At 40.8% G+C, this 25,172-nt stretch overlaps 2 protein-coding genes across 2 annotated transcripts in view; one reads left to right on the top strand and one right to left on the bottom strand.

The window, feature by feature from the left end:
- Positions 1 to 205: 205 nt before the first annotated feature.
- Positions 206 to 13,241, top strand: tyms (thymidylate synthetase). Its single transcript, XM_048266406.1, has 7 exons — positions 206 to 621; positions 829 to 902; positions 3,273 to 3,447; positions 4,630 to 4,731; positions 5,599 to 5,774; positions 12,572 to 12,643; positions 12,820 to 13,241. The coding sequence occupies exons 1-7, from the start codon at positions 219 to 221 to the stop codon at positions 12,955 to 12,957; spliced, it is 1,140 nt and encodes a 379-aa protein (XP_048122363.1). The 5' UTR covers positions 206 to 218; the 3' UTR covers positions 12,958 to 13,241.
- A 1,568-nt stretch (positions 13,242 to 14,809) lies between these two features.
- enosf1 (enolase superfamily member 1) overlaps positions 14,810 to 25,172 on the bottom strand; it is a 15,659-nt gene continuing 5,296 nt past the window's right edge. The window contains exons 10-16 of the mRNA XM_048266918.1: positions 23,194 to 23,328; positions 21,453 to 21,494; positions 18,689 to 18,808; positions 18,375 to 18,417; positions 18,245 to 18,311; positions 18,051 to 18,132; positions 14,810 to 15,135 (exon numbers count right to left, since the gene is read on the bottom strand). Coding sequence (XP_048122875.1) covers positions 15,043 to 15,135; positions 18,051 to 18,132; positions 18,245 to 18,311; positions 18,375 to 18,417; positions 18,689 to 18,808; positions 21,453 to 21,494; positions 23,194 to 23,328 — 582 coding nt within the window. The 3' untranslated portion in view covers positions 14,810 to 15,042. The remainder of the gene's footprint in view (positions 15,136 to 18,050; positions 18,133 to 18,244; positions 18,312 to 18,374; positions 18,418 to 18,688; positions 18,809 to 21,452; positions 21,495 to 23,193; positions 23,329 to 25,172) is intronic.

Here is a 25,172-nt window from a genome sequence, read left to right as displayed (position 1 = left end):
TAGGGTACACACATTTAACAGTAGAGGGTTTACTTTCTTTTTCTTCAGTTAAACCATCAGCATGGCCAGCTCTCATGCGGTATTTAAAGGAGACAGGTCTTTTCAGTAGAATTTAAGATTACACCATTCTTTTTTTTTTTTTTTTACACGAATAAACGATAAATACAGGCGTCTAATTCCGCATTGAAGCTCCACACCCCAAACAGTTGGTGGCGGTAATGCACCAAGTTGGTATGACAACCACCATTAAATTTAAGGAAGAAGAAGAAGAACGCGGGAGTTTTGTTATGTTTCACCACAACGGCATACTTATTGGCGCGATACATCTCAAGAGTTGTGAGTGTGCCTCTCCACTCGCTGGGATTTTTCGAAATTGTTTTGATACTGCAGCAACGTTAAACAACATGCCTGCCACTACGGACACCGGGAAGACGGAACCGTTCGAACAGAAAGACGCAGAGAAGAAATGCCCAGAGAAAGCGGCTTTCTCCTTGTTTTGTGATGAACGCGGGTATCTGAACCAGATTGAGTACATTCTGCAGAACGGGGTTCGGAAAGGCGATCGTACTGGAACCGGAGTCATTTCAGTGTTCGGTTTACAAGCTAGATACAGTTTACGGGGTGAGTAGTGTTTCAGTCTTTAGTTATTGTTACTCCGTAAAGACGTTTGCCAATTCCCTTGATAAATGGTAAACATTTGGTGAACAAAGGCGGACTGTGCTTTTCCAGTTTCTGAAGGGCGAGTTAAGTGCGATGTGATTTAGCTTCAATTTATATACATTGCATATGCTACAAAACATCTGTATTTATCATCTTTCTATTGGGCAGACCAGTTTCCTTTGCTGACGACAAAGCGTGTGTTCTGGAAGGCCATCCTGGAGGAGCTGTTGTGGTTTATTAAAGTAAGTCACATTAAGTGTGGTTTATTAAAGTAAGTCACATCAAGTGATATGAACCTACCAGCGCTAAGGCGCGGAGTCGGAATGACGTGAAAGCCAAATCACAGTGCTAGGCTAAGCTAGCTTTCCTAATGTTACTCAGCACTGCAGCAGGGAGTCATGGCAAAGATTGTTATAGCTCAGAATTTCACCACATATGCTAAGATCTTGGTTCTATAGAGTTAGGAATGTGAATTTTGGGCACATTTTCATGATCCTCAAACCCTTCTGAACATTTCAGGTACATTTTTAGCATTTTTGAGCAATCCAGTCTGGAGAAAATCAACCTTATATCAGGTGTGCGCCGGTTATTTCTGCCGCTGCTGTTGGCCGGTTGCAACTTACGCTCGTCAATACGTCATCGACACGCCTCTTTATGCAGACAGGATTCGATCCCCATTTCGCGCCCATAGACATGAACTACGACGAAGTATCTTGCTCCGCCTTAACAATCTTTGGTCATGGGCTACGCCAGTGGGAAGGCAATGTCCTAGCGCTCATGTAGGCAATGTCCTAGTGCTCATGTAGGCTATGTGCTGTTAATGCAAAGGATACTGTTAAAAACCTTGGTGTATTAATTGATAGTGATCTAAATTTCAACAGCCACACGAAAGCGATAACTAAATCAGCTTTTTACCACCTCAAAAATATTGTCAAACTCAGAGGGCTGATGTCAAAACATGACTTAGAAAAACTCATTCATGCATTTATCTCCAGCAGGGTTGATTACTGCAATGGACTGTTCACAGGCCTTCCTAAAAAGACTATTAAACAGCTTCAGGTGATACAAAATGCAGCAGCTAGGACTCTAACAAAAACTAAAAGAACTGACCACATTACTCCAATTCTTAAGTCCTTGCACTGGCTTCCAGTAAGTCACAGAATTGACTTTAAAGCACTATTGCTTGTTTATAAATCAGTAAATGGAGCAGGACCTAAATACTTGTCAGACATGCTTCAGCAGTACACACCTTCTCGTCCTCTCAGGTCCCAGGTGAAAAACCTGCTTGTTAGAACTAAACATGGTGAAGCAGCTTTTAGCTGCTATGCGGCTCAGCTGTGGAACCAACTTTCGGATGACATTAAAAAGGCCCCAACTGTAGCCAGTTTTAAATCTAGACTTAAGACCAAACTGTTCTCAGACGCTTTCTGCTAACTGTGCCGAGTTACAAATTCTGAATCTGCCTCGATAATTATTCTACTTTGTCTTTTATTACTTTTTTTACTACTTTTGCCTTTGTTTTTGCTTACTAATTATTCTTTATTTTTTAAATGATTTTACCTTGTGTTTTATGTTTTCTTTTTATTATGATCTTTACCTTTTAACTATTCTTTGACTATATTGCCCTTCTATGCTTTTATTTGTTATTATCGTGTGGTTTTGTTTATGTAAAGCACATTGAATGACCTCTGTGTAGGAAATGTGCTATATAAATAAACTTGACTTGACTTGACTTGACTAATGGGTAGTCAATCTTCTCATGTAGCACACTTATGGCTAGGATATGTCCTAGTTCTCATGTAGCACACTTATGGCTAGGATATGTCCTCGTTCTCATGTTGATGGGTTGGTTAAGTCTTAGTGGGCATAGACCTCTCCAGAATAAGTCCCGCCTCCGTAACTTCCGTATCCAGTACTACTTAAACGGCACCGACAATCAAAAAATCCAGTGAAAACTAGATGGCAGAAGTGTGTAGGCCAATCTACCCACCAGCTTTTTCTACTTTGTCACCTACAGAGTCTGACTGGTACGATCTTTCAAAACGCCATGTTATTTCCCATAGACATTTGACGACCGAAGGTTGGATGGATACGGAAGTTAGGAGGCGGGACTTATTCTGGAGAGGTCTATAGGATATACTGGTAATAAATTAAAATAAATCAGGGTTTCCACGGGTCATGGAATATCAGGGGATTTTGTTGTAGCAGTTTAAAATGAATACATTATTTATTATTAATATTTACACATCAATAAAAATATATTTCTGCGCCGAATTGGTGTATATCTGGTTATTAGCTTCACTGTGTGTTTGAGTGGTTTTGGTTAGCCCAACTTTGTTTATTCAATGCCTTTTATTCTTCCACTTTAAGAAAGAAAGTCAGAGATTCTTGAACACTACGTGGCTGCCCTGCCACAATCTTTGGTCAGTATATTGTACCATTCATTACAGGTTACGGAAATTCAGGTTTTTGTCAGGGAATAGTCATGGAATGTTCCATTTGAGCGTCACACAGCGGGTCATTACAGGAGCGAGGGCACAGGGCATGTCAGACGGGTATAATCCTGAGAGTTCCCTTGCGGCCCTAACTTTAATCCCCAATCCCATTCCCAGGGCTCCACCAACGCCAAGGAGCTGTCGGAGAAAGGCGTGAAGATCTGGGACGCCAACGGCTCTCGCGACTTCCTGGACCGCAGCGGGTTCCAGCACCGAGAGGAGGGCGACCTGGGGCCAGTCTACGGCTTCCAGTGGAGGCACTATGGAGCAGAGTATACAGACATGCACGCAGGTACCACACACACACACACACACACACACACACACACACACACACACACACACACACTATGGAGTAGAGTACAGACATGCAGGTTACACACACTCAGGTATGACACTAGGGCTGTTGGAACGAATTTCGGAAGTCGAATATAAATCGAATATTTAAAAAAATCAGTACTAACTGAATTTAGAAATTATTGACTATTTGAGAACTATTTGAATGTGGGTTTTTTAATGTGTTGGCAAACTTTAGCGAATGTGTGAAAACAAAATGCTTCTGTCACGTCTGCACAATCTAAAAATGTCAGAACGCGATGCTTCCACAGAGATCATCACTTCTGACCATTTAAGCGATGTGTGGACCACGGAGATCACCACTTCTGATGTGGAACGTTTTTGGATCTCCATCAGAAAACAGAAATAACAAGTAGCCTAACAATGTCGTAACCTGTAGAATATATAGCCTAACAATGTCGTAATCTGTAGAATATGTAGCCTAACGATGTCGTCATCTGCAGAATATGTAGGCTAACGATCTCGTAATCTGTAGAATATGTAGGCTAAGGCCCAAATGAAATATCACTCGACAGCGAGCAGCCTGAGTGCACGTCTGATAACACTACACCCTGACAAGCTGGGTAGCTAAACAGCCCGAGGTCGAGAAACCACAGCTAAAGCAAGAATGAGTCGTTTTTACCTCCCTCCTCTATGTCCGGTGCTTTTGTCACTTGTCTGATGGGCAGAATGGTTCATGGAATCACGGGCCGATAGAAAAAAAAGAAAGCAAACTTTTCCCCAATCAAGAAATGTTTGCTAATTTGACGTCATCAAACATAGAGGCGTACAGTTAAGTGGTCGTGGTATGAGCGTTCATTCAGTGTGTGCGCGCGTCTGCACAAAACAAACTGAAACCACTCAAGCTGTAAATATCGTTCAATACAAGTCAACCACGCACTTATAGTGGCATTGGCAATGCAAAAGCCTGTTTATACAATCTAACGACATGCATAGTAAATATTAATAGTAGGCAAAATTTGAGCATTATGGAGGAAGATTGACAGCTCTATATGACACCTAGAATTATAACACACCACACATACCTGAAATACACACTTATATTTTAATATGCCCCACTATTTAAAACATATATATGCAGACACACAAGTAGTGACGTGTGTGTGTGTGTTGTAAGACTACACAGGGAAAGGGGTGGACCAGCTGCAGAAGGTGATTGACACCATCAGAGCCAATCCAGAGGACCGGAGAATCATCATGTGTGCCTGGAACCCCAAAGGTACACACACACACACACACACACACACACACACACACACACACACACAGGACCGGAGAATCATCCTGTGTGCCTGGAACCCCAAAGGTACACACCCACCCACACACACCCACGCACACACACACACACACACACACACACACACGCCCACACACACACACGCGCACGCACACACAGGACCGGAGAATCATCATGTGTGCCTGGAACCCCAAAGGGTACACACACACACACACACACGCACGCACACACACACACACGCACGCACACACAGGACCTGAGAATCATGTGTGCCTGGAACCCCAAAGGTACACACACGCACGCGGCACGCACACACAGGACCGGAGAATCATGTGTGCCTGGAATCCCAAAGGTACACACACACACGCGCACGGCACGCACACACAGGACCGGAGAATCATGTGTGCCTGGAACCCCAAAGGGTACACACACACACACACACACACACCCACCCACCCACCGAAGGTACACTTTTTATATACTTTATTTGATTCCACCTTACAAGTCATTTTAGGAATCAAATCTTCTGAATAATCCAGTAGATTAAAGCAGTTCAGAAATCTATCATGAGTTTACAGATTCAAGGGTATAGGAAGCATCGTCTCTTCCAAATAAACATGCTCCCTATAACTGCTGATATGGAACAGTACTTCACTAGCTGCTTGGCCTTAGTTTTATATAGTCCCCCAATGCAAAGTCCACGGACCGCCAACCTATGTACATGACCTAGGCTACCCCTAGGGAACCCCAAAGGTACACACACACACAGAGGACTGGAAAATCATGTGTGCCTGGAACCCCAAAGTTGCACACACTCACACACACTCTTCCTGTGTGTGTGCTGTGCAGACCTGCCTCTGATGGCGTTGCCTCCGTGCCATGCTCTGTGCCAGTTCTACGTGTGTGAGGGTGAGCTGTCGTGCCAACTGTACCAGCGGTCAGGAGACATGGGCCTTGGGGTGCCCTTCAACATCGCCAGCTATGCCCTGCTGACCTACATGATCGCCCACATCACAGGCCTCAAGGTACACACACACACACACATCGCCAGCTATGCCCTGCTCACCTACATCACACACACACTCACTGAAACTGCTCACCAGGGATTAAAGTGAAAAAAAAAAAATAGTTTGACTGAACTTTTTTTAGGCCATAAGTCATATGTTGTTCTTATCTACCTATAGAGATAGCAGGTTTTTAATGTACAAAAAGATGCAAACAGCAAAGTAAAGGGAGTATTCGCCTTATTCACACAGCGGCCATTGTTTAAACCAAAACGAGGCTACAGGGTACACTTACTATATAATTAATTCCTCCTACAGGTGAATGCATAGCACATAACAATCCTATGGTTTGTGTACCCTGTAGCCTCGTTTTAGTCGCCAATGGCCGCCATGTGAATAAGGCAAATTGAGTGTTCTTGATTGAGATTGAGTTTTCCTGATGAACAAAACAATATTTCAGTACCATCCCTGACCATTGCTGATTAGCCATTGCTGTTCTTTTCTACTGCAGAAATATTGTAGAAAGGCTTTAACTTACACTCTTATTTAATTACTTCAGGCCAAAAGTGTTTAAAGGGGAGATTTTTTTTCTTGTTAATATGCAATTCAACACCAAGTAAAATCTATAAAATCAAGTTTGCAAGACTTCCCATTTCCTCATCACAGTAAAGAATAAAAAAAAAAACTAGATATTGTTCATATTTCCATTTGTTGCCTCATCCGCATTTAATGAAAACATGGTCATTTTGAGTTTTACAGACAACTCCGTTTTCCAATGAGCAGCAATACTGTGTGTGCTCACTCATGTGTGCTCATGGTTGCACACTTGCACACTTGTACACTTTACAACTGGTGTTGTTGTCCTGAAACACAACACTTCTGCTGCTCTTACATAACTTGCACCACTATGCCACTTTCTTCTTACTTAGGTCAAACAGAACTACCCAAGCCTTTTATTGGCCTGAATTTGCACTAGTATTTTTATTGACTGTCTATGCACAATTTCAACCACATTTTGCTGCTCTTATTTTTTTCATTATTATATGTGCCCTCTTATTTACTTTACTTTTTGTTTACTTGAATGTTATGTTTGTCTGTGGACCTAAATTGGTAAAATATGTCTTGTCTTCACCGCGGATAGTGAGAAACGTAATTTCGATCTCTTTGTATGTCTGGAACATGTGAAGAAATTGACAATAAAGCTGACTTTGACTTTGACTTTGACTTTGCTAATGCAGGATGTCTGCGCATGATAACGACAATCTGGAGAGGGCGCTTTTGTCTTCAGCAACAGATTGTATAAGGTTGACAAGAGGTTGCGATATGGTGAGGGACAGGTCGTGTTGCGCTATGAAAGAATATGTGTAGCCTACTTTCTGAGTGCAAAAACGGTCAGCCATAGATAAACGTAGCCTACCTCTGTCGTGGTGGCTAGTTGCACCAGGTATTGGGAAGATGTCCTGAAGTGCACGAACGTTAACCGAACGTTAACGCAAACCGCGCAAAAGCAAACCCCTGGCACTTTAATTTCTTTACACCATGGCTTGTTAGTTCTCCCCCGTTTCCAACAGCCGCCCATCTCCATTTATTTTTTAACTTTTGACACCTGTGCCTTCCTTTAGCAACAACGCATCCATGACAGCTAGTGGCCTTGCCAAATAGATGCACACAAATCATGACGCTAATATGCGAGGTTCTGTTGGCCTACTGGTTATTATTTTGTTTTTAAAGTGTTAAGTTGACTTTTAATTGCATGGTTATTTTGTCAACATACACTCACAACCTACTGTCGTTAAAAGTGAGGCCCAAGCAAAATAGGCTACAAGGCTGTCTGTGCGTCACAAACACGACTGACCCGCTTACTCCACAGTTTGTGATGATGACAATATTATTATTATTTTATGTTAACACGCTCAGTCAAAACCTTCTGTCGCAAATTGTGAAAAACATTGTTGTACATGTCATAACAGACGGGATAATAAATTGCATAGGCTACGGTTTATGCGTCGCTTTACACATAATATTAGTTGCATTGATTAAAAACTGTAACAATAATAGTTCATCGGGTGGCATAGCAGGCTATCTGTTCAAGTCATAGGTGACACCCAAAATGAATGACCTCCCCTGACAAGAGTTTGCGATAGTAAGAAATTGTCTACATTGATGCACGGAAAGAACACAGCCTACACTTCTTCTCCGAATTCGCACGACCTCACAATATCATATCCAAAAAAGTTCTTGGGCAACCTCATCAGCTGTCTTGATTGTGTCACTATAATCCAACTTTTAGACCGTTAGTCCTCTAGACGTGTTGTTTTTTTAAGCAACCGCCCAAGGCCAATGAGACAAGCGTGTAGCTACAACATAAACAAAGCGAAACTCATGGCTGACGTATCTTCTTGAGCGGTCACTGATTGAGACACAGAAAGTTCTCAAGAACACTAAGGCATACCTGTCAACATTTAGCTTTCCAAAAACGGGAGATTTTTTGGGGGGGGGGGGCTCAGTGTTTATACCGGATCAGTGTTTGCATATTTAATACGTTTCATACACGTGTTTCAACACTGCATTTCGGTTGTTGCTTTTACCTTACCATTACCTTACGCATGCCAGTTATGTATCCACCAGCTGCCTGCCTGCAGCCTACTTCCAAAACTCCAAAGTTGCTTGCTGTCAGATTTGGTTCCGAGGGCACAAGTTCAGTGTATCAACAACACTCAGTTTGTGATGTGTTAATCAATTAAATTCTCAAAAATTTCACAACAGCTAGTTCTGGAGTAGGCCATTCAACTAGCCCGCTTGCTTACAACGAGACTCAGGCTGCGCAGTCGGCACCCGCTTCCTTATTTGGGTTTTGGGTTGCCTGGTTTTAGCCTGACAAAACGGTTGAAATTGAAACTAAGTGATCGTGTATGTGTAGGGTGTATTTCATACACAATCTGGCAACCTGGGAGATGTCAGACTAATAGAAAAAATGAATGGATCAATGATTTTAAAAAAACACACCCTTTCTTCTCTGTTGCATTGCTCCGCGGCTGTTCATCGCAGCGAGATGAAACCTTTATAGCATGACAGAGAAGAAGTGGGGCTTTCCAACGAGACCACGCACTTGTCTGAACGATCAAGTATGAAAATGTAAAAAAAAAAATCATGAAATTAAATCAAATAGCATATTTACAGTCTATACTTCTCTGCGTTCACCTGCGCACCCATTACTCTCGTTTGAATTACTCGCGTACCCGTCATCGCATAGATATGCCAAGCATATCAGATGAAAGAGGAGACACAGGGCTATCCATTGGTACCATGTATATTGATCCTACTGGCTTATAAAAACAGACTAAGTGACTGCAAAATATTAACGTCATGTACACAAACCAACGCTGCACACCCATTACTCAGAGCTATCATTTGATGCCAAGTACATCCTTCTGGGTTATAAAACAGACAAAGTGACAGCAAAATAATAACTGGTAACACTCCATAATAAGGTGCCATAATAAATAGCAAACTAGTAATTACCTAACCCTTTGTTAATATTTGTTAATTGTTACTAAAATATCTATTTGCCACAAGTTAAGTTTTCATCATTAATTAAATATTAGTTGTTTGCATAAAATCTGTATGTTAATGTTTTAACAAATCTATTAACTAATATTGTATTAATATGTTAATAGTTAACTAAATGTCTTTTTGGCACTAATTAACAGTAACAGTTAACATTTCTTACATCATTTAAATGTTTATTTACAAACTATATACTAAAAGTTAATGACATATTATTATTTATCTAACCTTTCTGATTAGCTTTGTGGAGAATTTATGGTTTATGGCTTTATGGTCTTGTGGGGTGTATAAGGCACCCTACTGCCAGTGGTTGGTTGTGTGAGTTTGCGCTCCTCGTCTTCCACTTCATCCTTATCGGATACCTTTGTGGTTGGCTGTCCTGTAATTGGTGACCCTCTGTCTAGTGTTTGAAAGTAGTGTACTCTTTGCCTTTGGAAGTACTATTTGATTGCTGCTTGAATTTGGTGAAATTCAGGGGAGGGGGTGTAACAGAGTTAGAAATGTGGTTTAGTGTTTGTATGTGATTTTCGCCGTAATTAAGCAGCTTTATTGAGATTGGTGTTTTGGAGCCCCCTTTGGAGAAACGGTATACTGCAGCTCTGCTGCGTTTTGTCCTTGTATTGTTGCCATAGCTGATCAGAAGCGGTATGCTTTGCATTGGGTAGGTTGACTGTATAAAGCACTCTCCACTTTGTTTTAATTTTGTAACTGTAAAATGTTTAAGTTGAAAACGTTGATATACCACCTGTATTATATTACTTTACATGTATTGTCAGGATTTGGGTGCAATTCTAGCATCATAGAGAAAGTTTATTAATGTTTTCATTATGACCAGGAGTTCATACACACGAGTCTAACATTAACGTGACTAGCTGTAAACTCTGCTAGCAACTTTCCATGCATTCAGTGTAGTTTAGCTTAGTGCTCATGGAAAGTGCAATTCAGTCTAGCAGCAAATTAATGTACATTTAGTTTAGCATTATGTTTATGCATTACCTCCGTATGGTCTACGTCTGTGAGTGTTTAGTGAGTCTCACAATATTAATAAACTCGTTCTGTGCACCTGAACATTCCATGTTGCATGTCTCCCTTGCTAGTAGGGCTGACAGTGATGGTATAGGAATCATGCATGTAATATAGCCCATTCAACTACTTCTTTTTATTTTGCTTGTGCAGATGCTGTTTTATGTATGCCAGTGCCTGAAGGCATGTTTTGTTTTAACTTTTCCTAAAGGAATAAATGTGATAAGCCAGTTTTGGTCTTAGTCCCTTCACCGTCTGACTAATAGTTATATATTACTAATATATTAATAAAGCTTAACCAACTTTATTATAAGGGTCCCCCATACTGATAGTTATATATTACTAATATATTAATTAAGGTCAACCAACTTTATTATAAGGGGCCCCACGCTGATAGCTATATACTACTAATATATTAATTAAGCTTAACCAACTTTATTGCATTTCCCCTTTGGGATCAATAAAGTATCTATCTGTCTATCTATTGTAAGGGTCCTATGGGGAGTGGTTCATATTGGGATAGGCAGAAGCACAGTTTAATAAAAATTTGTTAAATAATAAGTCATTAACTTTTCTACTAACATATAGTTTGTAAATAAACATTTAACATTTAAATGATGTAAGAAATAACTGTTAATTAGTGCCAAAAAGACAGTTAACTATTAACACATATTAATACAATATTAGTTAATAGATTTGCTAAAACATTAACATATAGATTTTATGCAAACAACAAATATTTAATTGATGATGAAAAAACTAACTTGTGGCAAATAGATATGTTGGTAAAAATTAACAAATATTAACAAAGGGTTAGGTAATTACTAGTTTGCTATTTATTATGGCACCTTATTATGGAGTGTTACCTAATAACTTCATATAGCTGGACTTACCCCAAGTTTTTGTGGCAAAGCATGTTTATAATCCAACGCTATCGTGTGTTTGTCTACGGCAAAGCATGTTCATAATCCGGTTTTGAGATCCTAGCAAATTCCTGCATGGCATCCAATTCAAGGCTCACATTGCATCCCAATTTGTTGAACAAAGAAACACCTTTTTTGCCTTTCCTTTGTTCATGGCAATGCAGTAAAGGGTTGAGAATCATTATGGCACACATGCTAACACGCAAACTTGGGTCAAGTCAGGTCATATCAGTTCGTGTCATATATCTGGAGTGCAGAAAGGTCATTTTTCATCACTAAATGAAAAATGGCATTTATTTCCATAAATCACACACCACATATTTCTGTAAATTGCTCAGCCCCAGAGTATCCCTCCAACATGGCAATTATATTGCCCGATTCAGGACAGTCTGCCCTACACACACATGAAATGCATGTAGAGCTATGAGCTTGCTATGGTGAGATACAGGTCAAAATATAAGAATTTTTATAATACGCTTTTTATATTTTAATTCTTTAAAGGTGCCATGTGTAATGTCCGACAAAAATCAATTCATACTCCACATTCCATAAAAAATGGGGGCAGTATACCTCCAGAAAGTGAGCTGGTTTACCCTAGAGTAACAACTGAGACTCGTGTATTGCAGTTTGGTTAGCGGTTATGTTGTCCGTGATACTGCCTCCCATGGCGAAACTGGTATTATGACACCTGTCGGGCTGTGGCTAGTAATTTAGCATGCTAATTCAGGTTGATATCTCTGCAGCACTATACCTTGTTATTTTTTTAATGACATCATCACCCTTATTTCTTCTCATTCTTTTGATGCGTGTAGCTCATCTTTTGGATATTTTTACCTCAATTCTTACACATGGCACCTTTAAAAATCAAAATAAAATCAATGCTAGTACTAATACATGACATGATGGCAGATCTGGATAGCCTAGACTGCTGGCCTAGACTGCTGAAAAAAACAATATATAATATGTGTGTGTGGCACTCACAATGACCAGAATAAATCCTTATGAATAAAGGTAGTGAAAATGCCCTAAAACAGCTTAGGGTTCTAAGGGTTAAAAAAAGGAAAAGAAAAGGTAATGCCCCCCCCTTATTTATTTTGTCATCGGATCTACATCCATCTGAAATGACATTTCTAAAATCAAATTGACGGAAATCCGTCGTACGACGGAGAACTTTAATCCTTGCTCACACACACCCTCTGCAGTGGGGGTGGGACTGTGGGTATAGAGTCACCATGGGTTGTGTTCTTTGGAAGTGTGTGTGTGTGGAGGGAAGTGTGTAAGTGACTGAGTGTGTTTCTCCCACAGCCTGGTGATTTTGTTCACACTTTGGGTGATGCTCACATCTACAGCAATCATGAGGAGCCCCTCAAAGAACAGGTCAGTGTGTGTGTGCGCGTACGTCTGTCTACGTGTCTACTGCCCTTGTTGTGGATCTGGCTGCATCTTGTTTACGTGCCATCACATTTAGCTAGTGTTGTTAATGTTGACATTCTTACTGTGTGTGTGTGTGTGTGTGTGTGTGTGTGTATGCGTGTGTGTGTGTGTGTGTACAGCTGAAGAGGGAGCCTCGTGCCTTCCCCAAGCTTCAGATTCATCGCGAGGTGCAGACCATCGATGATTTCCGTGCCGAAGATTTTGAGATCCTGGACTACAACCCTCATCCCACTATTAAGATGCAGATGGCTGTGTGAACACTCGCACACAAGAACATTTGTGTGTGTGTGTGTGTGTGTGTGTGTATAAAGCACATGTGTACCACACACACGACACACCCCCCCACCCCTTTAGGCCTGTTCTATTGGCCTACCCTGGTGTCTGTCCCAATGCTGTTTAGCATCTACTGTAAATAGGAGTCAAATAGTTGCTGTTACATTATAAAATAAATGTCAAATCGTTGCTCCGGTATTTTAAAATATGAGTAAATTGTTGCTATGGTATTTTTCTATTCAATTAATAAAGGGGACTTTATTGATAAGGTTGTGGTAGTTGAGTTATTTGTTTATTGTTGTGGTAAAGCTGAAGCAGAATGACCATCAGGGGCCTGTACTACGAAGGGAGCTTAACCTACCCAGATGTAACCCAGGGTTACTTTGTTAAACCAGGGTTGACAAAACCTGGTTATCTTAAGTGGTGTTACTCGGTACTACGACGCTGATTATGAAGTTGATTTGTTGAGCCGGGGTTAACCTAATTGGAGTTTGTGCGCGTTCACATAAAAGGGGCGGGTTGTAGCGCAGGTCACCACTTTCAGTGATAACCTGTTCACCTTATTTTACGGATGAGGAATGCACAATTGTTATGAGTAATTAAAACCCACTCTACGACAAAAATCAAATACGTCGGCAGTGAACAAAGCAAGGCAAGGCTGTTGGCAACGTATTGCAGATCGGGTAGCCTAAAAGTAAAGTTTTATTTCCACATGTTCTTCAAATATGTGTTACGGAGGATTAATAGCTTGCGGAATGTCTGAAATGAGTTGAAATAATTAAATTGCCTATTTTGAGTACAGATAAATGCCTACAGATGCAACACAATTCAGAAGTGGGCATATAGATTACAGTAATAGGATAATTGAATGTAGCCCCCATTGACTGATTTAGTGTATGCCTAATCCTGTGAACATTTCAGATGCAACACCATTGCTAAACGCACATGGCAGCAGGTGAAAGTGAAACACAAACACATTATTCAGAATAGTAGGTTTATAGTTATAGCTTGCATTAATATTTCTTAATTATGAAAACATGTAGGCCTAGTATGCTTATAGCCTTCACTTGGCCTTTGTTTTACAGCTAACAAGAAAAAGGTGTCTTTGAACACTACTGTAGGAGGAAAGGCACCAGAGTGTTTTACAGTAGCAGAGGAGTTGGCCATCGCAAATAATAGTGGAAGGCCGATTATGGAGGGGGTTGAGGGAGGCATTCGGTCGGATTCTGGTGCTGTGGAAATGTGTAGCCTTTATGTGCAGGGTACAGTAATATGACATTCAATTCAACAAGTTTGTTAAAATGGTGATTTTAATTTATTAGGCCTACTGTAGCCTAGGCTAGGCCTATGTCCGATTTATTTTTGGACATACAGTATTTAGTTACGTGGAATACATGAATGTCCACGTAAGGGCATTGCTATGACGGGTGACATTACAGACTTCTGCCTAGATCATCTGACAAAGATAACATATTCCCAAGGCTGACAATATATATCTTCATAGAGAATATATTCTCTAAAACCCCTCGCCCTCTGCGAAGAGAGCCCCCCGACGATTTGGCCCAATGTCGTAGGCTATGGATCATCCAGGTACGCCGACATTGTCTCGAATTGTTAGTAGAAGGGTGGTTCTTATAAAGGGTGTGGTTAACGGAAACCTCGGGTTAACCAAGAACATAACCTGCTCGGAGCAGGTTTGAGATGCAGCGTAAATGGCCATGGCAGCATACCTCGGTTAAAACCTATCCACCATTCGTAGTACGAGTTAATCGGGAAGTTACGCCACACGTGATCAAGTTACTCTCGAAGTTACCCAGATAAGCCAGTAACCCCGCTTCGTAGTACAGGCCCCAGATGTTTCTTGTGTGGGAACATTTAAAAAAAAAAGAAACATTAAAAAAACATTAATCGCTATTAGTTCATGAATCAAACATTAATCAGCCATAGTTTACTAATCTCTCTTAAGCATAGAATGATCTTGTAGTGAGGATAGCAGCAAGTGTTAGTTTTCTGTTTAAAGTGTGATTTTTTGCTAGTGTGTTCCAAATCTCAGGTTGTGTGTGTGTGTGTCACAGCTGATTGACGGTCCTCCACACCTCGCCCTGAGGAAACGTGTGTTTTTCCACAGAGGATTCCACCATCTCCGAGGAGAACCCTGGAGCCTGAGGAGGACACACACACACATACACACTGAGGCATTCTGGGGCATTTTGCTGCAAGTAGTCAGTGAATAATTGTGTGTGTTGTATGTGTGAGCTGCGGGTTGTGTGTGTTTCGGGTTGTGACTGAGTCGGGATACACACACACACACACACACACAACACACACACCTCACCATTTAAACATACACTCTAACACATGCACACCAACCTAACCATTTAACATATGCTCTCAAACACACACATCTCAGTTGTGGGGGGATTGTGTGTGTGTGTGAGTTTCGGGTTTGTGAGTGTTGGGTTAAGTGTGTGAGTTTCGGGATGTGTGTGTTGTGTGAGTCAGTGGCGTCGTTAGGTATGGCCATGCGGGGCTATAGGGAGGGAAAGTAATCTCAGCGCCACCTGGTAGAGTTTAGCCGAGTGGATGGGATTATATCTCGGTGCACATTGGGAACTTAATTGAATGCCTTCCATTTGCTAGGCACTGGGGTCACTCACCTCTATTGCTTCTAGTGGTCATACCATATTTTTAGAATCAGTTGAATTGTTTTGAGTTTTTTTGTAACAACTACAGTTGCATGTGACATCATCGGTTTGGGCGCTTCATCTTTAACTGATCAAAACGGCAATTTCGGAATTTCCCCTTGGGGATCAATTTAGTATCTATCTATATCTATTATTTGCTTGACTGGCTTAACATATTTTTGTAATAACGGAGCGCGATGTAAACCGCGTGGTGATTACCTTTATGTCTGGATAACTTGTGTTGTGCTCCTACTCTAATGAAGAGCTGGCAGTAAGTGTTAAGTGTCAATGCTAACCAGGCTAATAAACAAACCATGCTACCATGAGTAACGTCGGAGGGTAAAGTCACATGACTTCTTTTGTAGTCCATTTATGAAACAAAAATAAATTTCGGCAAAATAGGGCCTGACATTTTTACAGTTAGAAGATTATTACTGTATACACACTGAAAAATATTTTTGGTGGATAACTTCGCTGATTTGGCTTCACAATATTTTTTTTAAGAATAGGTCTATGGGACTTAAAGGTAAACTATGCAGTATTGGCAATTTCCTTACTGTTTTCTCGGGGTTTGCTTCTTTTTCGCTGGCTTTGTCATGACTAATGTCTGAGAAACTCCATCGCTACCTTTTTCTAGCCGGTGCCTGGCGTGTATGTGTATTTGAATGCAGTAAAGCAATTCGTTACACTCGTTCTGACACTGAGGCCGTCGACCCGCCGGCCCACAGTTGCAAGGGTGGTTTTGTGAGACGGCCACCAAAAAACTGACATGACTGAGTAAGCTATAGCCTAAGCCTATATCTTCCAACAAACATAAAAACGGTGCAACAATCTAATCTTAAATAAATACAATTATTTATGTTGGTGTCTGGTATATAGCCTACTTGGGACACTTACATGCAGATGTAAAAGTGTTTCTATTTTTGTATTGATGTGAATTAATAAAATATCCAAGTCCCTGATATCACCATCAAATTAGAGGATATTTCAGAACTATTAACGCGGACAGCTCCCCTTAAGAGCTAGGGTTGCCACATTTGATTTATGAAAATCCGGGACCCCCCCCCCCCATTAAATAATATATATTTAGGAAATGCTGCTAATTGTATGCTGTTAAACAGGCTATATGGTGCATGCATGGTCACTTTAAGGTCGCTCAGTCTACGCTTTCTCATAAAATCCTTTCACCAGCTCTTAAGATATAAGGCTAATCCATAAACACTAGCCTTGTTTGTTTGTGCCACTTTGATAACACAATATTAACAATACTGTGCATAATATTAAGTTGTTACAAGCAGTTATAAGTTATAAGTTTCCTATATTTTCAAAGGGGATATCAATAATGATACCTGGAACCTGCCAGTCTATCTCTCTCTCTCTGGTGCACACTCAAGATGCGTTCCCAATTAATTAGAGTAAGTAAGTTAGATGCTGCTGCATGATCATCCTTGCATGTAACACGAAGTTGGTGCATTTTGACATCGTAAACATTCTCGAAGAGAGAAAAGCAGTTAGCAGTAAAGCTATTTATTGGCTACATTTTGGTACTCCCTTTGTCTCTTGGAGCCCTTGTGCGTAATGCGCGTGGTGAATACAATGTTGAAACATTTCCTATAGTTTCTCACCTATATATTTGCCCTGATGCAGAAGTTAATTTTCACCAAAAACCAGGACAATGTGTGTCCCGGGAAATATTTTTAATTATCCGGGACAGTCACTCAAAAAAGAGAACAATCCCGGGAAATCCAGTGCATGTGGCAACCCTATTAAGAGCAGTCAGAAAAACCAAATGAACAATCTTAAGACGAATCCTAGAAAACCGTCATAAGTGCGTGTATCCATCGTTATCGGGAAACAGGCCCTGGCCTATACTTACTTTGCCTATATAGAATCAAATTAGTGAGTCTTCAATGATTCACTGTACTAAGTTAAGCACTACATGCACCATATGATGCTATTGCTATTTAAAATGCCACTCTGCTAGGTGGCTAGGCTAGGCACTCTGCTAGGTGGCTAGGGCTAGGCAGGCTATAGCCTATAGTTCGTTTTTAATAGCAAACAGATATGTCAACATAGCAATTGTAGATCATTACATCCTTTAATTGTCAAAATATAATAGTCCATACTATTCAAGCAAGGGCAGGCAGAGTTATGAGAACTGTGTAGACTCTATGGGCCAAGCCCTGAATGTTTTCAACTGCTAGGGCCGCCCCTGGTGTGAGTTGCGAGTTGTGTGTGTTTGGGATTGTGTGTGTTGCGTGACATACCATAGGAGGCATGTAGTGGGTTGTTGTGTGTGTGTGTGTTGCGTGACATACCATAGGAGGCATGTAGTGGACGTTGTGTTTGGGTTGTGTGTGTGTGTGTGGGGTTGTGTGTGTTGCGTGACATACCATAGGAGGCATGTAGTGGGCGTTGTGGATAATGGTGGGGTTCTTGAAGTGTTCATGGAGATGGTCCACATATTCACACATCCTTCACACACACACATGTATGACATAAATATGGCAATCCATCACATATGAAGTTAATTATTAATTAAAATATGAATAATATTTGAATATGTGTGTGTGAGTGTGTAACTAACCTTTTTTCCAGACTGCCGGACACACATATGTAGTCAAAGAGGATGAGATGCTGAACCAGCTCACACACACCTCACCATTTAAACATACACTCTAACACACACACACACACACACACCTCACCATTTAAACAGCCTACACCTCCTGCATGAGGACACCTCATCAAACATACACTCTAACACTGCAACACACACACACACACACACACACACACACTTCACCATAAAATATACACTCTAACACACACCTCACCATAAGATATATATTCTCTAACACACACAGCTCACCATTAAACTTGATAGCCATGAGCAGGATGGCACTAAACACACACACACACACACAGTTCACCATTAAACTTGTGGGCCATGAGCATTTTGATTGCCATCAATAAAGTTCTCTATCTGATCTATCTATCTATGCCCACTCTGCACACACACACAGCTCACCATTAAACTTGCTGGCCATGAGCATGATGGCTGGACAAACTCACCATTAAACTTGCTGGCCATGAGCATGCTTCTCGGCCTGCCCAAGAAAAACTGCTTAAACATCACCCTGTTATGACACTAAACACACACACACACACACACACTAGGCATTATTCCATTTCCCTATTATCTATTTATAAATAACAGGAATGTCTGTCTGTTTGTCTGTCTGTCTGTCTTGTCCGATTGATTTCAAACTCGAAACAGTTTGTCCGATTGATTTCAAACCAGTTTGGGTTTCTTTTGAAATAGCAATGTAAAGATATGCAGTTAAATATAGTTTGACGTTGTTTGGATAAGCAATGCAAAAGATATCGTTAAATATATCGGCAAAAGTAGCGTTGTTTGGATAAGCAATGCAAAAGATATCGTTAAATATATCGGCAAAAGTAGCGTTGTTTGAAATAGCAATGCAAAAGATATCGTTAAATATATCGGCAAAAGAAGCATTGTTTGGATAAGCAATGCAAAAGATATCGTTAAATATATCGGCAAAAGAAGCGTTGTTTGGATAAGCAATGCAAAAGATATCGTTAAATATATCGGCAAAAGAAGCGTTGTTTGGATAAGCAATGCAGAAGATATCGGTAAATATATCGGCAAAAGTAGCGTTGTTTGGATAAGCAATGCAGAAGATATCGGTAAATATATCGGCAAAAGAAGCGTTGTTTGGATAAGCAATGTAGAAGATATTGGTAAATATATCGGCAAAAGAAGCACACATTGGCTTTCTCCGTTCTACTGTAGCCGCTCCTCCTCTCACATAATAATAATAATAATAATAATAATAATAATAATAATATTTATTTGTATAGCACCTTTTACACACAGAATGCAGCTCAAAGTGCTTTACATTTTAAAGGTGCTATACAAATATATCTTCTGCCTGATTTTGCAGCAACATTTTTTCTAAAAAATTGCAATGGAAGTTGTAGTGTTCTAAGGGTAGTAAGAGAAAAATCACACTGATCTTCTTGGTGTTCTTATTAAAGATGTGTGCAGGTCTAATTGAGTATTGATCTTATTAAAGATGTGTGCAGGTCTAATTGAGTGCCTGTCACTTTAAGGAGGTGAGAGTAGCCTAATTACAGTACTGAGTGGATTGGAAGGCTTTCATCTCAATGTTTTTGGCTAAGAGTGGAAATAACTTTGTGCGTATGTAACATGGTTAATAATGCTTCCACTTGCCATTGCACCAGAAATGTATATGTGTATGGGGAAATTGTGTTCTGTCACTTTAAGTGACCAAGCTTGTTCTTATAATGGGAATGGCCAGCTTTTGCTCTTCCCTAGTTTATCTTGCCTGGGCAAGAGGAAGGTCACGAGTACATGCACACTGTAGATTATTTTAATAATAATGGTTGTCTTGGTTTCAAAAATGTTCTTATATTAATGTATATGTACCTAGGGATACTGATAGACTTTTGTATGATCAGAGATTTGCACATTCATTGTATTTGTTTTGATAATGACATGTAGGCTGCGTAGTAGGCTAGGTTAGCTAACTACTATGTAAGATGTACTGTATATGCTAACATAAGAGTTTCTATATTTCTAGCTGCAGCATTGCCAATCATTATTCAAGACCGTTGAATGATTGCATTATTTTGTCTATTACCAGAATAAAAATACTTCACTGGGAATCCTCTTGTATGGTGCTTAACTACACAACGCAAGATCACACCTGTTACACGTACTGCATTAGAATATGTGGATGCAATTCGGTATGTTTTCTATGTCATTTGTTAAAAATAAATGTCAAAAAAATTACTTGAATGATCTTTTTTGGATCATAGAACAGATAAGTGTCTTGCAATGTTATTCATTTCTATGATTTTGGTAAGCACTACACAAACTACAAGCAAACATGACAAGAGCTAAGAAGGATATCTCCTGATATAAAAGTTTGCCAAATGGTTGCATAGCCTACTGCAGCGGTTCCCAAACTTTTTTTCCCAAACCCGATTCGAAATTATTTATTATTTATTAATGAATGATATTATTAATTAAGTAATAATTTTTAACACATTTCCGACATTGTCCTTTTCATCTCGCGAGTTCAGACGCAAGTCAGCAGATGATTAACGTTAGCCTTTTTTTTGTTGTCATCAAAACTGCAGAGGAACGAACAAGTTATAGGGCAGTCTCTGGTGGTGGTGGGACTGTTGTGGTAGTTTCACAGGGAAACTACGATGATTGGTCAAATTTGCGGAAAAGTTGCGGCGTTTGGACAAAATTGCAAGGTTGTCCAGAATTTGCTGGGATTGGTTGAATTTGCGTTAATTGTTGTGATGGCAACATCACAAAATCTTGGAGGGATGATATTAAATATTTTAAGACATAGACACTAACCTGTTCTTCTGGGGGGATTATATTAAAGACATAGAGGCAGCCGTGGCCTACTGGTTAGCACTTTGGACTTGTAACCGGAGGGTTGCCGGTTCGAACCCCGACCAGTAGGCACGGCTGAAGTGCCCTTGAGCAAGGCACCTAACCCCTCACTGCTACCCGAGCGCCGCTGTTGTTGCAGGCAGCTCACTGCGCCGGGATTAGTGTGTGCTTCACCTCACTGTGTGCCGAGTGTGTTTCACTAATTCACGGATTGGGATACAGAGACCAAATTTCCCTCACGGGATCAAAATGTTCTGTATATAAACAGTATATACTTATAAACACTAACCTGTTCTCCTGGAGGGATTATATTAAAGAGAGGAACACTAACCTGTTCTCCAGAAGCTACTCCAATACCCAGCGGAGCAAGAGCCTAAACACACACACACACACACACACACACACACACACACACACACACACACACAAACAGAGAGTTAGAGAGACACACCATACATACACACAAATAGATAGACATACACAGAGTTAGAGAGACACACCATCCAAACACACACACAGTTAGAGAGACACACACAACAACACACACAGACACCATACACATACACACATGCATGCAACAAAAAAAAGAACCACACAGATTACATTACACACACACAGATTACATTACACACACACACACACACTACACACAGATTACATTACACACACACACTACACACAGATTACATTTTCATTACATTACATACTCACATCAGTTTTCCCATAGTACCGTATTTTCCAGACTATACGTCACTTTAGTACCGTATTTTCCAGTCTATGGGTGTGTTCCAAACGGGTAAAGTTGCTGTCTTTTAAGATATCTAACTGGGGAGCAAGGCAGCAAGTGCGGTTCGAAACCGAAAAAACATATTCTGCTGCCTTCTAAGATATCTTAGAATTCCCAAATAACGGTCATTTTTGGAGGCAGCCTCGCTTGCGGCAACGTCTGAAACAGCTGTGAAAGGTAAACAAACATGGCGGATGACATCGGTAATGACTGAATCTGTTTAACAGGTCATTTGTGTGACCTTATTTTGCTTAGATTTGTAGATTTGAGATGAGAAATAAACAATTTACTATCTGATTATGCCATTGTTGTAACCATTAATAGCGTCTGGTCTGATATGTCTGCCGGCCGTTAAACTAATTTATACCGTTAGCCTGCTAGCTTACGTAAGCTAATTTAGTTTAACGTCAGGCCTTTGCTAACATCATACCGTAGACATCAGTTTTCCCATAGTACCGTATTTTCCAGACTATACGTCACTTTTTTTCATAGTTTGGCTGGTTTGGCAACTTATAGTCAGGTGTGACTTATATATAAAAAAATATATATAATTTAACCTGTTGTTAAATGTTAATTCCTGCTGACCAAGAAGTAAACATTACCGTCTCCAGTCGCGAGAGGGCGCTCTAGGCTTGTGACTCGCTGGCTTGTTATGTTAATTTAGCCTATTCAGCCACCCAGGTATGAACAACACCAAAAAAGCCAACCGCTAGCATCTAGCTAACAAATTACACAGCAAAGGACAATGGCAAGTCAAACGAGGGTAAGCAAACAAACGTCTTTATTGTCATCGTTAATATTCCACATCAAATGAGGGTAAGCAAACAAGCGTCTTTATCGTTAATATTCCACATCTGCCAGAAAGGAGACATCACAACAAACTGTGTGACCAGAAACTGACATTTTAATTTCCTTGTCACCAAGCTAACCAACATCAAGCTGGCTAAATAGTGTAGCTGAATAACTGTGTTACGTTAACATACCTACCGGACACCTATTCAGCCTGTTGTTCTGTGTGCTATTGTGTAGTTGAATAACTTGCCTTTCCAGTTTATGTCTGTTCTTGGTCTTGGATTTTCGAAATAAATGCGACTTATAGTCCAGTGCAATTTATATATGTTTTTTTCCTCTTCATGACACATTTTTTGACTGATGCGACTTATACTCCGGAGCAACTTATAGTCTGGAAAATACAGTATGTGTTAGATAGGTGGTGTGTGTGTGTGTGTGTGTGTGTGTGTGAAGCAGTAATATTTTACATACACTAGAATAGAGTAACAGTAACCTTAGAGATGTGGGCATGGCCGAGGATGTCATCAGGAGAGGTGGGCTCTTCGATCCACAGCGGCTGGAACTCCGACAGGCGCGTTACCCAGGCAACAGCCTCGCCCACATCCCAGCGTTGGTTGGCGTCAATCATCTTATCACAGAACATACAACGTGACATCAGCAAAGAGTCACAGAGAACTACCACAACAAGACAGGACCACACACACACACACACACACACACACACACACACAAGCTTATCCACAGATACTCATATACACAGACACAGGGGCACTGCAAGGGTTGTATTCCATAGTACGCACCATGGCCCAGGCGCTAATTACCTCCCCACCCAAAAAAATAAAAATAAATGAATAAAATGACCGGTGGCTACTCTGCACGATGGACTACTCTAGAGGCGTTTCAAGCTACTCTACACGACTATTCTAGAGGCGTTTCAAGCTACTCTACACGACTACTCTAGAGGCGTTTCAAGCTTTTACTCTACCGCGACTACTACTCTCTAAGGCGTTTCAAGCTACTCTACGACTATTCTGAAGGCGTTTCGCTTTTACTCTACGACTACTCTAGAGGCGTTTCAAGCTACTCTACACGACTACTCTAGAGGCGTTTCAAGCTACTCTACACGACTACTCTAGAGGCGTTTCAAGCTACTCTACACGACTACTCTAGAGGCGTTTCAAGCTTCTCTAGAGGCGTTTTTTTTTTAAAGTTCTGGGATGAGGGAGATTTCACCCCCAGGATTTTTAAATTCTGGCTGCTAAACACACCATTTTAACGCAAACAGCTCTGGCCATTCGTCTGGGTGGGAACAGAAATACCTTAACAGAGCAAAACGCTCTGGCCATAAATCGACTCTGGCTTGCATGATGTGAACACTGCTTTAAATGCATTATCGGCCCTACCCAACCGCAGCGGCGTGAGCGTTGCTTTAAATGCGGCGTCACTGAACCTGCTTTAAATGCATTATCGGCTTCACTGCAACAGCGGCGTGAACACTGCTTTAAATGCATTATCGGCGTCACTGCAACCGTGAACACTGCTTTAAATGCATTATAAACGTGGGCCTTGCGTTGCTTTAAATGCATTATCAGCTCCCAACAGCCGTGACTGCTTTAAATGCATTGCGGCGTGAACACTGCTTTAAATGCATTAACTTCACTACCCAACGTGAACACTGCTTTAAATGCATTATCGGCTTCACTACCCAACAGAACCGCTTTAAATGCATTATCTGCTACACTGCACCCGTGAACACTGCTTTAAATGCATTATAAGCTTCACTGCCCAACCGCAGCGGCGTGAACACTGCTTTAAATGCATTATCGGCTTCACTGCCCAACACGCGACGTGAACACTGCTTTAAATGCATTATCAACTTCCCTAACCGGGTTGCGATGGGTTTAAATGCATTACCTGGGCCTGGTCAACCGCGTGAACACTGCAATGTTGGCTTCCCACCTGGGCCGTGAACCATCCTTAAAATGCATTAGGTTCACCATACGTAACACTGCTTTAAATGCATTATCGGCTTCACTAAACCGTCCTTAATGTTAAGTTAAGCATAATGCTACCTGGGCTAACATTTGTGACAGGCCAATTAGCTATGGTAACCTAACATTAAGCTGATGGATTTGCCATAGGCCAGGTAGCTATGGTAACCTAACATTAAGGATTTGCCATAGGCCCAGGTAGCTATGGTAACCTAACATTAAGGATTTGTGATAGGCCTAGGCCTAGAGAAAAAAACAGTTATGGTAGCCTAACAATAAAGATTTGCTTACACTGCTGTTTGGTTGTCCCAACTTTGAGACGATCCATTAACTGAACCTTATCAATCTTGAAACCCGAACTGCGATGTTCCAAACAGAGTGAGTGTAGGATGCAATGCCTAATCTCACTGCCTTCAGCATAACTGCTAAGAACAGTGCGCCTTTTACTGTTAAACACCTGAAAAAAGAGTAAAAAAGCTGT

The sequence above is a fragment of the Alosa alosa genome, chromosome 16 (genome assembly GCF_017589495.1).
Source record: "Alosa alosa isolate M-15738 ecotype Scorff River chromosome 16, AALO_Geno_1.1, whole genome shotgun sequence".
Classification (NCBI taxonomy): domain Eukaryota; kingdom Metazoa; phylum Chordata; class Actinopteri; order Clupeiformes; family Clupeidae; genus Alosa; species Alosa alosa.
This window is presented reverse-complemented; position numbering and strand designations above follow the sequence as displayed.